The following is a 16,689-nucleotide window of genomic DNA, read 5'->3' on the forward strand; positions in this document are numbered from 1 at the left end:
TTCAAAATACTGCTACAAAACACTGGGCCATTGCCATGGCTCTGCTCCTTTGGAAGTCACTCATGGCTCCAAAAACAAGATGTCTGTGTCTTTCTGACACTGCTCTTTGCTCTTTCAGCACAGAATCCTGCAAGGAGTCGGAGCAAGGGAAAATTGGATTCCTGTAGGAAACTTCAGCTGGTTTGCATGGTGAATAACAGGGTCCATTCTTGAGGAATCTGGAGAAGCTGGTGGCAGCCAATGCAACAATACATAGGCAAACAAAGCACGAGACATGAGGGAAGGACCTCACAGAAGCTTTGCACTACGTATGTTTTAAAAACCCAAATTCCAGGAAGGAGAAGAGTAGTTAGCTTAACTACTGACTGTGCATGCCTCATGTTTCCCCCATGTTGCTTTTTCACTGCCTGTTTTTCAAGCAGCAGCAGATTGCTAATGCTCCCCATCAGCAAGCCACTGCAGACTGACTTTCCAATTTGGCAGCTGCCAACTTTTGCACCGCAACCACTTTATCCTGCTTTCTGCTGATGGCTGTTTTTGATTTGCTTCTTTCAAATCCAAGTATCCACCTGCACAGGCAGCTGAATTATGGGGTTCTCTTCATGGCCCAGCTTTTAAACATGTGAAACAACTGGCAGTGTCACTGTATGTAAAGCAGTATGTACAGGTTATTAAAGAACACAGGACTCACTCTACATTCCAAAAGAAGCACATTTAGGAAGCATGGGTGATTTGAGAGGAATCTCACATTTCGAACTTAATCCATCTCACTTTAGGCAACTTCAAACAACCTCACTGAGCTGAGCTCTGAGGGGCTTGCAAATGCGTCAGACAAATGGAGCCCTAAAAGTTCCCCTGCTGTTTCACCCTATGCAGAGGGAGCTCAGGTATGGCCCTGCATCAGCAATTGGTAGGGTTCATAAAGGTACAGACCAGAAAGCTGGAAAAGCTGGATTTCTAGAAGACCCAACTCAAGTTGAAACTGTTGTAGTCCTGTGTGGAGCCAGGAGTTGGACTCAAAAATCGTTGTGAGTCTCTTCCAACTTGGGCCATTCCACTGACCATGGCATCAACGGCACCCTACTTATCCAACAAAACCACCTTGTCCTCTCCCACCTGAAGTCACCTTGCCTCTCAGCTGTACATGGACTGTATACAGAACTGTGCAAAAAATCTTTATGTATTTTTTTTCAAACAAGATAGTTTTTGTCTGAGGTCAACAGCAAGCACTCAACTCTCTAGATTTGGCTCTGCAATTGCAAGCACTGATTTGTTTGGGATGAAGTACATAGATGCTGGTGCTCTGCCACACCTGGTGTGCAGGATTAACTCCACGGCATTCAGCTTCTGCTTAGCACACACACCTGTGCTTGGCTTTCTGTCCTGGTCACTTTGGAACCCAACAGTTTGGGCCCCATTGGCCCACGGTCACTCAAATAATACTTTCACCCATTACAAATCTACTGGCTTGTGCCAGGAGAAACAGTCTGATGGGTGCAGTCACAGAGATCCTCTTGTGGCATAGCTTTGTCCAGAATACTCTCTTGCATAGAAGACATAGATAGATGAAACTTGCAACAGCAAACAGCAAAACTCTCCATGTTTCAAAAATAACTCTTCTCCCCCTACAAATCCCAATGCATATACATATCTTCCCTTCCATGCTTGCTGTCTTGGAAGCTATTCCACCTATGGAAGCTGCCACAGAGCTCTAAGACAATTCTAGGTATCTCTTATCAAATTCTAGGCCCAGCAACCCATGATTCATGTTTCCCCCTCAAAATTCCCCCCAAAATAGCTGGCTCATACCTCTTTAAGGACCAGCACGCACTTGCCAGGCCCGACAGACTGAGGTAGCTCTGCTATTCTGCCTTTGTTTAAATATGGACCTGAGAAGCAGCGGTGGTTGATGTAGAGCTGGGGGCAGCAGTATCTCCCATTGATGGTGCCTGCAAGAAGAAAGTAGCAATGATGTGTATGTTGCACCACTTTTGTGCAATGAATCAAGTGCCTTTCTTTCTCCTAGAAGGGGAAGAATGGGAAAAGAGTGAACGATGATCTTTGAGCTCCCCTCCAACCCAGGCCATTCTACAAAATGTCTTCCCTAAGATAGAAGACAGAGAAGCCTTTGTTTCTCAAATTTGTCCAACATGGGAAAAACTACATTTTTAATAGCACCCAATATGGTTGCATGCTTGACTGAATGAAGAACTGAGGAAGGACTTCATGGACTTCATTCATGACATGACCTGAAGCTATATCATAACTCATGTCACAGATGGACACGAGCAACGCCATTATGGCTTGCCAGAAAGGGAACATGTTAGCTGCTTCTCACTTGGTATGGCATCAGCTCAGAGACAAAATTCAGGAGAAGGACTGTTCAGCTACCCTTCAACACTATGGGGACTGGGGTACTTTTTCCTTCAAGGGAAGCCCAGCTAAGTACTGCATTTCCATGCAGAGGAGAAACCCTTACATCAGAGCCCCTACTCTGTGAGTCATACGTCCCCTGAGGATGAGTCTGTATCTCCCCATACACATGACACGCTTTCTCCCTTTGTAGGGCTGTCCCCCTCCAACAGGCAATTCATCCTTAACATCAGGACGTGCTGGTGCCAAGCAGCCTTACCTGTTGTGTCTGGCTGAGGAACTGGGCAGAGGTCATGAGGTATTTTCTCAACAGGCACTGAGGATGGTAACCTGTCACAGAGAAATCTGGAGTATTTAACAGTGTCAAATGGGGCTGACAAAGTCCCTAAGCTGCTGTGTATTACTTCCCCTGGAAGACCTGATATATCACTATAAAAATATCTCCTTAAATAATAGCAACTTACTTCTTTTCTGGTTGCACAACAGCAATTCTTCTCTTCCTTCGCACTGCAAAAACGAAGGAACAGTTTTGTACTCTTTTGTCCTATAAAATACATCCATAATGCATAAAAAGCTATAAAAATGCACTGACTATAAAATGACTCCTAACACAATGAAATGGTACTTAATTACCATTGCCATCTTTTCTTGGTATTTTTAAGTAAGTCACTACATCATTAAAACCTGCTTTAAAGATGTAATAATACATTTAATCTTTCCTCTGGAATGCTAATATTGCGTTTTATGGGATCAACATAAAAAAAAATTAATAAAAACACAAATATTTTTCCATACAGAAACACATATGGATAAGATTACATTTTACAAGCATGATTACCTCCAGCATAATTTATCCTTAGCCATAAATTGCGACAAGGCTGCATAATGTTGCCATAGCAGTGTTCTCCCAAATTAGGCCCTGGCTGCTTGATTTTTAACTTAAGCATATTTAACTCTTCGAAAGAATGACACATTTTAGAATTTGCCTTTCAGATGTTAATTAATACAAACAGTAAGGCTAATTCTTCATCTGGTGGCTTGAGATCAGGGTTGAACAGTCACTACAAGGAACAGAACAACACCAAGCCACTGAGTGCTCATGAACTACCCTCAGATGGGGGGAATGAAAAAGAAAGCAAGCTTAGTATGCTCTGGATGTAGGGCAAGACTTAATTGTGCCAAGAGGGATTTAAGCTAGATGCTAGGAAAAGCCCTGTACTGATAACGGAAGGGAAACAACAGAACTGATATCCTAGGAAGGTGCAGAAACTCAGCTGTAAGAGGCCAGCAAACATTCCTCACATTAGGTAAAGTAAATCCTGTCTAGGGGAGACATGACCTCTTTATGTCCCTTCAGGTTCTGTATTTTACGGGTGTTGTTCTCAATTTTTTCCTGATTCAAGGTCCTGTGTCCCTGATTCATTCCACTGCCTCACTGAACTCAGCTGTTTCACTCTGACAACCCCACTGCAAACCCACAAGCCACCCTGTGCAATCCCAAACCACTAATGGCCTTTCCCAGTGCAAACAATCCCATTTTTAGAGAGATTGATCACACAGGCAAGTACAAACCCTGTAACAGCAGTGCTGTGGCATCCGGTCACTAATTAGATTTATTACTGTTTTTTGCAGTATGCTCACAGCCTGGTTACTGGTCTGCTAGCTAGGTCAGTAGTTTTAAGAACTGGATTACAGACATCAGAAAAACTCCCTGATAAATCTGTTGATATAATAGGATATAGTATATGTTCTGCTTGAGGATTCCATGCACTTACAGACAGCTTTGTGTGGTGGAGTAAGGTTATAAGCATTCGCTTCACACCAACCAACTGGGAAAATGTCCATAGACTCCACATCAACTATGTACTCTGGAGAGGGCATCTGTAAACCTATAAACACAAATTTATAACACCATTTAGACACGCGCTCAGAGCCATTCGAGCATTCATCACGAACTGAGGGAAGCAAATGATGGAACATGTGAAAATAAATCTGCTTACTTGCATCAAAATCAGGAATCATTTCATCTTCAATTTTGCAAAGACAGGAATGATATGGCTGCTGCATTTACAGTGCAACGTGATTCCAGCAAAAACCAAAAATAAGAACACACTAAGCGTGTGCAGTGGAGCAGGCAAAAGCTTCAAATGTGATGTTAAGCATGCATGACTTTCCCCAACAAGACTGCTTGATTGACCCACAGGTTCTCACGTAGAGTTGCACATGCAAAGCAGCAGCAGGACAGTTTGATATTTGTTCTTGCTAAAAGCATGCACAGTGGCTATAATATAACTGTAGGTAAAGTGATCAGCCTTTACTTCCTAATGATCCCCTGAAGCTTTTCTGTGTAGTTCTGTCCATGAGCCACCATTTTTAAAGGTCTAAGACACCATGAATTCTCCCAATGTTCCCCACAGCACATGAAACTTGAGCTGATCACCCAATAAGGGACAGGCAGTATGAAAGTCCTGAGCAGTACAGATGCACTACGATCTTTGTCATAACACTGACTCCAAGTTCCCAAAGAAAATTTCTACCTAAAACCAATTTCATCCACTTCAGTTATGATGTCTCCTCCAGGAGACCCTAGCCTGCCTTGGTTTGTATGTATCTCACTCAAAGCCAACCGGAAATATTCTCAATGATTCTGAGGTGTTCTGGAAACAACTTTGGGTCCTGAGTCAAGATCCTATTTAATTATTCCATTTCAAGTCCATCTGCACTAGCACAGCCTCATCAGTAAATGCCTCCTGCTCTCCCACATCCACACTAGGATCTACAGCTCCAGTGCCAGCATGAGGCAATCTCTTAATAAAAGAGACCACAGGATCAGAAGCTTCTCCTGCAAGCATCCTCATCTTTGCATCTGTTAAAGCATCTCTGCCTTCTGCTTGAAGCAGCAGTGTTTGACTGAGCTCAGCTAGATGACTACAGAGACCATCCCACTTATGAAAGTTCATCAACGGCCTGTAGTGTAATTGAAACAGTAAATGAACTTTGTGATGGGAATGGCATCGAGACTGAGCTGCAGCACTTGACTGCGTGAGGTTGTGTGAAAGCCCAAAGGAAGAAAAAAAACAGTGCTTATAGTGACCGAGGAGAAAATAAAAAAAGAAGAAAAAAAAAAAGAAAAAAAAAAAAGAACAACAGAACAGCATTTAAATAAATAAATAAGAAATAAATAAATAAAAACCCTTGCTGTCTGCACAGATGCATGGATATCTTCTAGGGAGAAGTTCAGGTTGGATATAAGGAAAAACTTCTTGGAAAGAATGGTGAGGTGTTGGAACAGGCTACCTAGGGAGGTCACAGAGCCACTGTCCCAGGAGATCTTCAAGAACAGAGCAGATGTGGCACTGAGAGACATGGTTAGTGGGCATGGTGGGGATGAGTTGATGGTTGGACTTGATGGCCTTAGGTGTCTCATCCAACTGTAATAGTTCTATGACTTTCATGGTATTCCTCTGAGTATTTATACTTAGTTGCTTCCATGAGTAACTAAGCTGCAGTGTGAGGTCTCAGCAGTTGGCACTCCCTGGACAACCACTTACCTCCATCAGGAAATAACAAATGGTCACTGCGCAGTTTGAATCCAACAAAATGAGTAAGCAACGGATTGAGCCCTAAACACAACAAGAGATCAATGGTCCCCACTAGAATTTCACAAGATCTGGGAAAATTCAATATTTTCATCACTGCAACTGTTCTATCACGTTATTCTGACCGAATAAACAGATGAAATGTACCTTCTTGCTCACAAACAACAACAGATGTGACATGAACTTTTTGTTTTTAACAGCTGCAGTGCCTTGAAGAACAAGAAAAAAGCATAATGTCTGTTCTCCTGCAGCACCACTATTCTTGTAAGACATGATCACAGCTATTCTGGCCTCACTCACACTGCATCTTCCCTTTGGCAACCAGCAATCCTGTCTTTCACTTCCAACATCTTATTGCTTCATTTGGACTCATTCATGTAAATAGAAACCAGCTTGTTTGAAACTCATTAGTTTCATTTGGTGTGTTTTATGCTGCCATCTTCCCACACCAAGAGATGTCCACAAGACTGGAGAGGTTCAATGGAAAAGCAGAGAACAGAAAGACGGGAAATAGAGTGAGAATTTCCATCTTCTACTACAGATCTTATTGTATGGAGCAGCAACTCTGGAAAATTCAAAGGGAAAGTTATGGAAAACCTCTCTGGAGAAGTGGTTAACAAAAGAATTTTCCTTAAATTCCTGCTCTGTGCAGAGAATGTACATTATCACTTGTAAAAATTCACACCAGCAAGTTTCAGCTTTAAAATCTAAAATGAACCCGTAAAAATTAACAATGCAGATGATGAGTAATAAAGTAGCAGAAAGTGATGGGATGTGCATAGCCTCAAATCAGCCCTGCACTACTTCTTGTCTGCAGGGGAACTATACTGCTGCTCATTAAATGATTGCCCTGAAGTTTACAGTTTTGCTACTGTACAAAGCATGATTTATTAAGCAATGTTCCCTCACGTCTAACTCGACACTGCTTAAATACTACGTCCTGTTTTATGGCTGCAGTTTGGACTGTCAAACGGTGAAACTCTGAGGGCAACAATGAAAGCTTCAGATGTGCCCGTGATAAACGGTGGGACCCGAGGTCTCCAGTGATGGGCTCCTATGGCAGCTGGGAGTCTTGCTGCTACCAGAATATAAATAACCAGTTAGAAACAATAGTGTATTAATGGAGCTGAAAAAAGGATGCCATCGTCCAAGCCACATTTACTTTACAACTCTGCAAGCAGCGTTTTGTGGGGTTTTTAATGCCTGGTTTTAGGCTAACGCTGTGTATACTGTAGACAGGAATTTCAACAGCAGCAAAGCCTTTTTATTTTTGCAGCCCTCTGCATCTTTTTCTTTTACTACAGATCATTCTACTCCTGGCATTGAGACATAAAGGAAGTGTAAAACATCTATCTGTAAGAATATCCGTAAGGCAAGGAGATGCACACAGGTTTTTTATTACAAGCTCTCAAAGAAACATCCTTTAAGAAATTAAAGGAGTAAAAGACAGAGAGAAAGAGAGAAGGGAAGGGAGCAGTGTGAAACATGTGGCTTTCTCTTTGGTCTTGGGGGACATCTTGATTTGAAGACCCAAGAAACAGCGCTCCTTGTTTACTATGCTGGGCAAGTTTAGTGAATGCTGAGTCCATCATTAGAGCTTGAAAAAAAAATACAATGGATTCCCAAACCCAAAAAATGAAGGCACCTCTCCATTTTGTCCTGTCCTTGGAGACATTCAAGGCCAAGCTGGACGGGGCTCTGGGTAGTACGAACTGGTGGGTGGCAGCTATGGGGTGGGAAGTGGATGATCTTTAAGGTCCTTTTCAGTCTGAGGCATTCTATGATTCTGTGATTTAAGAGTGGGTGTTGTGAAATGGGGCCAGGATCCTGGACTGCATGGGTGTAAATTCCACATCAGTATTAGTGACATGAATTGCAAACATCCATTAATTTCAGCTCTTTAACTAAAATATTTCTCAAGTGTCCAGACCAGGCTACAGATAAGCTTTAGCCACCTTGTGTCTGAAGGCAATCAGTTATCACAGAAACACAGAATCATAGAATGGCTTGGTTCAGAAGGGACCTTAAAGATCATCCAGTTCCCTTCCACACACTGGGCTGAGGGCTGACACTCAGATCAGGCTGCTCAGGGCCCCATCCAATCTGGACTCGAACATCTCCAGGGATGGGTGATCCACAACTGCTTTGGGCAACTGGTTCCAGTTAGTACAGATTAAAAACAAACAAACAAAAAAACCCCGCAACTGTGACTGTACAAAGCTCTATCAAAAGCAAAGATGTGAAGTTATACCTGCACTGTACACTAGAGACAAATGCAGAGGAGACAAAGCTACATGCTGGAAATACAAAAGGAAGATCTCCTCAGATTTTAGACAGCCCAAACTATGGGGCTTAGGAAAGACATGAAAAGTACAAGCGATTTTGCCTGCCAAGCTTTAGATCAGGAGGAATCTCTCTTCGGGTAGTAATTGAGGTATAAATCTCTGAGAAAGGGATTTATCGCAGAGGTGCTGGGAGAGCCTTGTCTACCATATAATGCTACTTCTGCAGAGCTAAAGGCCACAGCACATCTGCCTTTGTTATATTTTAGAGCAAGCTCCGAGCATAGATGAGGCACTTTGAGTTACATGTCAATGTTATTACCAACTTTACAGGCTTTGATCACAGACCTTTCCTCTCATACAAACTGCACTGCACATTGTCAGACACTAAAATACTTCTGGGTAATTACAATGAACATACTGAAGGAATAAGTAATTCTGTATCGGGCAAAGATTAAGCTGTTCTGGTCGGTCTGGCTTCCTATATCTTCCCAGATCCAAAACACTGAGAGTTCAGCATCTTGCATAGGAAAGGAGGTGAACAGGCAGAACAGGCACAAGACTTCATCTCCAGTGGGATCTCTGCAAGAACCCCTTGTCCCAGCCCCTGTAGTACTCTCCTCTCTTAGTATCATGTGCTTGACTAGGATTTGTAACTCCATTAACATCTTCCTGGCTGTTTTGCCCTGGAAAAGCCAAAATAAACTTGCATTAAGGGCTACAGCACGATTTTCCTTTTTGGCTGGCACCATAAGGAACAGCACATCTTCCTTAGGCATTCATTCAGAAGCACAGATCTTAGAGCCTGGTGATGAGCTATAGGCCACGTGAATTGCCTTTGGTATTTTCATGGTTCTCCAAAAGAAATAAAAGAAACATATGGCATTTGTAGCCGATGGTGACCCAATAACCATTGATTTCATACGGAAAATGAAGTTCTTATATTGACTGCAGATGAAGCCAGCAGCTTCTAACAACACTATGTTAGCTTGATGAGTAAAAATTAAAATATGTTGTGACAAGGATACGGCAGCTTTATGGCTTATCACAGCACTCATCTGAACACTTCAATTACTATGGCTTTCTACTCTTTAGAAATAACACTGTTCTTAAAACAATACTAAGAAAGATCCCTGCGTGCTTTCTAAACTCTATAATACAGAATTACTCTCTGCAGACTCAGAAGAGAGAGAGTAGAAGGCTGTGAGCAGGAAATGGCTGCAGTAAGGAGCAGCACATGTTGCTGAGGTTTTAGGAATCCAGGTGACAAAAATGAGTGAAAGGAGCAGGAAGGAAGGAGGCTGCAAGAGAACAGAAAATCTCTTTATGGTCAGATATTTTGTTGATCCTGCGTGAAGCTGAGAGTTGGACTCAATGAATCTTATGGGTCAATTCCAACTTAGGATATTCTGTGATTCTGTGATCCCACAAGAGTGTATTGGAAATGTGAGTGGAAGTCTCAGTCACATAAACAAAGCAGGACAGAGATCCATCATTACAGAAATCCCTGATAACATCCATATGGGTTGGGAGGGTGGAAGCTCTCTCCTGGAGGGATCAGGGGATGTTAATTCTCAAACAACTACTAGTCAGTATGTGTAAACAGGTAAAGCCAGAGTAAGCAACACTGGACAGAGTATGAAGGACAGAGTTGAGAGGGTTTGAGTGAACTACACAAAATACAAGAAGCATTTGTAGCACATACCTTCGAGGTGAAGCCACATTAACCGTCCTTTAACTGAAGTGATAGAAGCAACACATATCTCTGCAGGGTTCCTAGGGTTCACTGCCTCCAGCTTCATGTTCTTTGTAAAACCACGACTGAAGGATGTCTGAAAGAGCCAAGGACCAACAACGAAACATGGCTTTAAACAGACTATCTGCTGGGAAGAACAACTTCAGCATGCTTTTTTCACTCTAAGTGAAGAACCCGAAAGCATCCAGGTTCAAAATGGAGATGCCCTGATCACACACATGGAAAGTCAGGGATAATGACAAATCAGGAACCAATGCAGGAGGTTGGTGGATATAGATGGTGCCAGATATACTCACTGCCACTGCAGTAATCTGTATGCTTAAATATACAGCACCAAAGAAAGTCTTCCATGGGTTATCTGAGGTCCCCACTGTCCTCCCCCTCTTCCTCAACAAAGGCAAAATCAGGTTAGATGTTGCTGCAATGGTTCCCAAATGAGTAGTCATCTCTCCAAATATGAAAAAAATGATAAAAAGCTGAAGTAATGAGCTTGCAAGAATGCAACAGCCCCCACTGAATGAAGACTTCAGCAGCCAGAGAATCTGCAGTTCCAACCATTTAGGTACCACTGCTGTAAGAAAAAATGCCCTGGAAACCTGTTTCAGACTGAGGTTCCCCAAGCTACTCTTCATTAATTTCCATCCTTGCCCTCCATCCCTTCCAGTGCCCTTTCATTTCTCTCTTAAGCTCCAGCATTGCTTGGACTGTCCCAGTCCTCACTCTGCAGTAAAAACTGCAACTGGCCAGCACTAAAGAAAAGCAGGGTGAGTTTGTTTAAATGCCTGCTACACTGCCTAACAAAGAAACATCATTTATCATCGCACAGGCTCCTTTCAGTGCAGTTCATTGCTGGAGGCTAATTTATACAGAATCAATGACAAAACAGTTAGCTGGGAGTTTATTTTACTAAGCATTTGTTCGTGTCAATCCATTTCATAACTGACTCTCCTTGTTAAACATCCCCCCTAGGGAAACAGCTACAGCATATCCACTTCCAGCACCAGTAGGTGGAAAATGTGCCTGCAAAGAGGTTTCTGTTCAAGAGCTGTTCATAGGCATGAAACAAATGGACCAAACTGAACTTACTGGACAACAGTAAGATTACAGCTCTCTGCAGAGAACTTTGTTATCAACACTGAAAGAATAACAGACATGCGTTCATCTGATTAACGTTTCCTTAAAATAAACAGCACTTAGACCTGATTTAATCTTTGGAGAATATTACACAGAGTCTGCTTTCAAGGCTGCCAGCGCTGAGATCCATTACTTGACAGAGAGAAGGAAATAAAGAGTGCTTGCACAAGGGAAGAAATGCAGCAGTTGTTCCACTGCATAGGTACGATGCAGCACTTCTCAATTTCCTTCTGCACTTTCAGCAATCTCAGCTTGAACTCCACAGGGTTTTGCACAATAAATGGGGTAAAGAAATCTGAACTGTGATTTGGGCAAAACTCTGTTGATGGTACCACTCTTCTGAATTCTGCTAAAAGTGTTCAAATCCACCAATACAGAATCAATGGTTTATTCCAGACCAGGCTGCCCTTGGGCTGCCACGGATGAGGAAATCCACTTGACACCTCCAAGAAACCATGCAATAACACAGCTGGAGTCTTGCTGGACTGTCTTCATTCTGCTTTTTCTAAATACATGAGACATTCAGTCTCACGACTGCTGAGTAGTAACGAAGGAGTATGCAGCTCCCCAAAGAACCTGCTTCCACAATTCACAACACTGCTTTCTTCTGCAAATCCTCCTGTGTTCACTTCAGATGCCACTGAATTTTCAATGTTTTAGTTGTTGACAAGACCTCAATTTGGATATTAGGAATAACTTCTTTGAAACAGTGGTTGGGCACTGGAATGAGCTGGCAGGGAGGTGGGGGAATCACTGTCTCTGGAGGTGTTCAAGAAATGTGGTGATGTGGTACTTAGGGACGTGGTTTAGTGGGCAGTATTGGTGGTAGATATGCAGTTGGACTGATCTTACAGGTCTTTTCCAATCTTTACGGTTGAAATTGATGATTCCATCTCAATTTGCCTCAGCTGATAGAAGCATGAAAACGAGGCTATTGGCAAGGTAGAACATCAAGAGACTGGTTTTTTTAACCCAGCTTATGGGATTTTTTTAATAGCATTACAATTATTTTTAATGGTCAGTGCAGATCCCTCCTGGACTAAGTGCTGTACAAAACCAGAGAGAGATGGAGAGCAAGAAATCCAACTGATTTCAATGAGGAAAAGAGTAAGATAATATTTTTTCTATTTCAGAAACAGAAATCTGTAACATCTTTCTGGCTTCCTTCCTAAAACAAACTCTTGCTGGTCTGGGGAAAGCTCCCAAAGGCTTGCAGCTTTTCTGTGCAAGCAATCAGGTCTTGACAGGAGCAATGCAAAGGCAAAAAGAGAGCTTACGTTTCTAAAGCACAGGTGAGGTGCTGCCTCCGCTCCACATTGCTTCTGGTAATCTGCCCAGTCAAAGTCCTGGCCAGAGTAACCTGCAGGACAACAAAACAAAGTGTCATCAGCCACTGTCACAGAGAGAGTGCAAATGGGCCCCAAGCAGACAACCAGTGGTGTCTCAGCATCCCATCCCAAATGAGCGCTATGTGCAGTGCCAGCATGCAAGGTCACCACTGCTGGCAATTCTCCAGCACTCACTCACACAACTTCTGCATTTCCCTTTGAAATCTCTGGATCTTCACCGTGAAGTAATAAAACACAGATATTTTCCTCATTTTCCCTTTCCAGTGAGCATCTCTCAGGCTTTAATAAACCTTTAATTACCTAGAAGCACTACTGTCCCCATTTTCTGGGTGGATTCATGGACCTCTTTCTCCATTCTTTAAGTACCTAAAAACTGGGACTTCAACTGGGACTCCTGGGTCATCAGAAAGAGAATCAGCACAACCAGAAGCTGATCCATCCCTTCCCTTGTACCATGAGATAAATTCATCTCTCTTTTCACTGCAACAGCTGTACTCTGCATGAATGACTTTCCAATGGCTCAGAGAACATAAGCTGAATCCCACTCTAAGCATGTCACACGAGGTCATATAGAGACCTGGAGCAGAATGGGAAAATGAACACAGAATTGCCAGTTCCTAAAGGCTTTAGAATGATGTGGTACTTAGGAACACGGTTTAGTGGGCCATATTGGTGGTAGCTGGACAGTTGGACAAGATGACCTTAGAGGCCTTTTTCCAACCTTAATGACTCTATGATTCAATCAGATAATCCTTTCAGCCTCTTGTTCTAAGGAAAAATGGAAGAGGCAGTGATTGATAGGGGGGTCACTCAAACAGTCCTATCACAGAGATCCAAACCCCTACTCCTCTATATTTCTTACCTAGCAATAAACTCTTCGGGCAAAGGGTTTTATTTGGCTGTATGGTTTCATTGCTTGACTGATTTTAATCTGGTTTTTAGGATTTCCCAGTGCTTCATACCAATGAGTGCTATTCCCTATCCATAGCCCTGGGATGATGCTGTAATAACATTATTGTAGAACTACTCTCACTGGAAAGTTTCAGGAGTCATCTAAAGGACAAATTCTCCCCTTAATCTCCCTGCCTGATATCTCAGACTGGACTCAATCTTACAGAACATCCCTTAATGTCTTTTTCATTGGCAGTCAAAAAGGGACAGTCAAGATCAGATGGGAATTAGTCATTTGTGACAGTGGAAACTGTGAATTTTTTTGTAGGCAAGAAAGGACGGCGCACTGAGTGGAATCACTTATCCATCATCCAGATCCAAAAAAGAGCAAACATTTTGAACATGAAGTCTTGAGCATCCTGCTAAGATGCAAGTATCCAGGATAAAACGAACTCTACTCTTAACAGCTGCACTCACAAATGAGCAAGATAGAGAGGGTCCTAAAATGTCTCTGCAGGGCATTTACGCAGTAACAAAACATAATACTGTTTGCAAAGCTAGAAATAAACACGCACAGAGAAGTGACAAAGGGCCATAACTGAGAGAATCTTCATTTTTCACATGAAAAATACCTAGCATCTTTTTACATAAATTAACAACTGATTTTTTCAACAGTACTGTCTTGTTTCTTCTCTGTCTACTTTTTTTTCTCTCTTGTTATTTCCTTGCCAGATACTTTCAGGCTTCAGAAAATGAAATGGAAAACAGGAGGCGAAGTGCACATTGCATCAGAAGGGGATCCATCTGATCGCACACAGGTGTTGGCAGTGTAGACGCCTTGAGCTGGCTTCCCTGAAGCATCAATGGAGAAAGATCTACAGGTGATTTGCACACCCTCCTTCAGAAGGAGCAGAATCCCTCTACAAGTCTCACTTGCTTTCCGTTGACTCTGGAAGCAGCTTTGGTAATGAACTCACATGGAGGCAGCCACAATGCAGATGTCTGCATTAAACAAACCTGGGCACGTCTCAGCTGCCAGAGTACATTGCTCACAGGGACCCTAAACCCTGCCCACACTTTGCATGTTCTCAGGTCTCTGATGTAAACCCCTCATGGACAGCTCCTCAATCTTGATTTAGAGCTGTGCAAAATCTTGGCAGAGTGGATGGAAAAGGCACGTTTCAATGAGGTATAAAAATCTGACTCACGTGTCACCATAAAACCAGCTGCTGGCTTGGCCCTGCACTATTCAAGGTGTGAGGTTCTTTGTAGACTTCTGTGGGAACAAAGCCTGGAAAGGCAGCAGTGCAGTTTACCAGAACTTCAGCAGCGCAACAAGGATTGCTCAAAGAAGGCCATACTCAAGAACTGCCATCAAACAAGCCTGGCCTTGTGTGTACCTCATCATGGAGCCTCATGATGAGAAGTAAATAGATGCTCTCATTAGCACATGATATTCACACATTGTCATCCTCTAAAGCTCAACCCTAGTAATAATGGTCAAAGCCTGCACAAATCTGCACAATCATTTAAATGGGCTGATAGTGATAGACAGGGGGAATGGTTTTAAACTAAGACAGAGGAGGTTTAGATTAGATTATTAAGAGGAAGTTTTTCACACAGAGGGTGGTGACACATTGGAACAGGTTGTCCAAGGAGGTTGTGGATGCCCCATCCCTGCAGGCATTCAAGGCTGGGCTGGATGTGGCTCTGGGCAGCCTGGTCTGGTGGTTGGTGACCCTGCACAAAGCAGAGGGGTTGAAAGTCGATGCTCATTGTGGTCCTTTTCAACCCACACCACTCTATGATGGTTCTATGAATTACCTACTGCTCCCCAAATACACAGAACTTCACTGTGTCTGCTGTCTTGACTCTCAGCATTGAAGAGCTGTTAAAACCAGCAGTGTAATCAGAGTCAAATATAACAATACAAATGCATTGGAGGTTTAGAAACAGCATTTCTTTAGTAAGCCTTGTATTTAAGAGTGCTACTGTGGTATTTTTCCCCCTCAACGGTTCATGAAAAGGAACAACTACTACTCTAAAGGGAAGTGGTCAATAAACCCAAACCCAATAAATATAAACAGTGCTTGTTCAATGTTTATACAGCAGCAGTAAATGGGTATTCATTTTTGGCACCACGCAGGAAAAATTGCTCTCTGTTTCTAGCAGCAAATGTTTGCACCTCCTGTTCATGACTCATCTACTGCATGTTTGGTTTCAACAAAGGCTTGACAGGCAAAAAGGCAAAAGAAGAGATATTAAAGAAATAAAGGACTTTGAACCCAAATATCCCAATTTGCAATACTATTCTGATGAAATAAAATCAATTAATTGTAAAATCAGACAACTCCCTGCCAACCATTATTTAACCCCTCCCCCCCCCAAAAAATACTAGAATACAGCAAAGACTATCCATGAAGACAAAAAGGACTTATGTATTTTTCCCCACGTCATCTGATTCTCCATGGGAATTTCTCGCCTTTCAAAAGGGAAAGCTATGTTTGCAGCACTAAATATTGTCAATATAGTCATGGAGGAGAATGGCCAAATCTGCACATTTAAAAGAAGGAGCAAATCTGGACACCTCAGAGCAGTTATGATTGGAAATGGGGGAATGCCCTCCTTCTTTCTGGTCCCACTTGTAGGCATGTTGCAGCCCTCTCCTGTCAGTCCTGACTGCTTCTTTATTGCAAGCTGATGTGACTCTTGTCAGAGAAGACCTCAGTGTGGTTCTGATGCATTTCTTTTTCCATCTGCATTTTTTGGTGTGCTTTTTTGCTTGCTGGTTGTTTTTTCAGACATCATTCCAATGTTTAACCACTTTCATGACTCAAAGTGCATGTTTGCTGCTGGAGGAGTTTTTTGACCCAAAAGATCCTAAGATGCAGTTTAGGCATGCAGCCCTCATATACTCTGGAAGAAGCACAATATATTTTAAGCCTCTATCTGCTACTTGATTTAAACCTCTTTTAATAGCTTCTGTCCATGATTTCTGATCTGACAGCAGAAAGCAAAGGCTTCCTGCCCCTTTTGAGGAACCAAGGTGGACCCCAGGCACTGAATATCACACCAGATACCTGCTAGCTGCTTAGCCTTTCCAGGACAAGTTGAAAATATCTGTAATGACAGGTGGAAGGATGCTACAGATACTTCTAATTATGCAGGCATTTAAATAGAGCTTGCATGTGCTTGCCCCATAAAACAAGTTTTGTACCAGCATGGAGTGGAAACTATTAAGCCATGGCCCTTTATAAAGAAACGCCTGGTCTATGGTCTATTTGAGTTAATAAGGTGGCCCGGGG

The 16,689-nt window shown here is 42.6% G+C and overlaps 1 protein-coding gene across 2 annotated transcripts in view; it reads right to left on the minus strand.

Annotated features, from left to right (window-relative positions):
• SFMBT2 (Scm like with four mbt domains 2) overlaps window positions 1–16,689 on the minus strand; it is a 114,288-nt gene that overhangs the window by 26,700 nt on the left and 70,899 nt on the right. For both annotated transcript variants that reach the window (XM_048933807.1, XM_048933808.1), the window contains 6 exons: window positions 12,422–12,504; window positions 9,960–10,086; window positions 4,149–4,262; window positions 2,838–2,880; window positions 2,633–2,703; window positions 1,810–1,949 (listed from right to left, as the gene is read on the minus strand). In XM_048933807.1, coding sequence (XP_048789764.1) covers window positions 1,810–1,949; window positions 2,633–2,703; window positions 2,838–2,880; window positions 4,149–4,262; window positions 9,960–10,086; window positions 12,422–12,504 — 578 coding nt within the window. The remainder of the gene's footprint in view (window positions 1–1,809; window positions 1,950–2,632; window positions 2,704–2,837; window positions 2,881–4,148; window positions 4,263–9,959; window positions 10,087–12,421; window positions 12,505–16,689) is intronic.

The sequence above is a fragment of the Lagopus muta genome, chromosome 1, assembly GCF_023343835.1.
Source record: "Lagopus muta isolate bLagMut1 chromosome 1, bLagMut1 primary, whole genome shotgun sequence".
Classification (NCBI taxonomy): Eukaryota; Metazoa; Chordata; class Aves; order Galliformes; family Phasianidae; genus Lagopus; species Lagopus muta.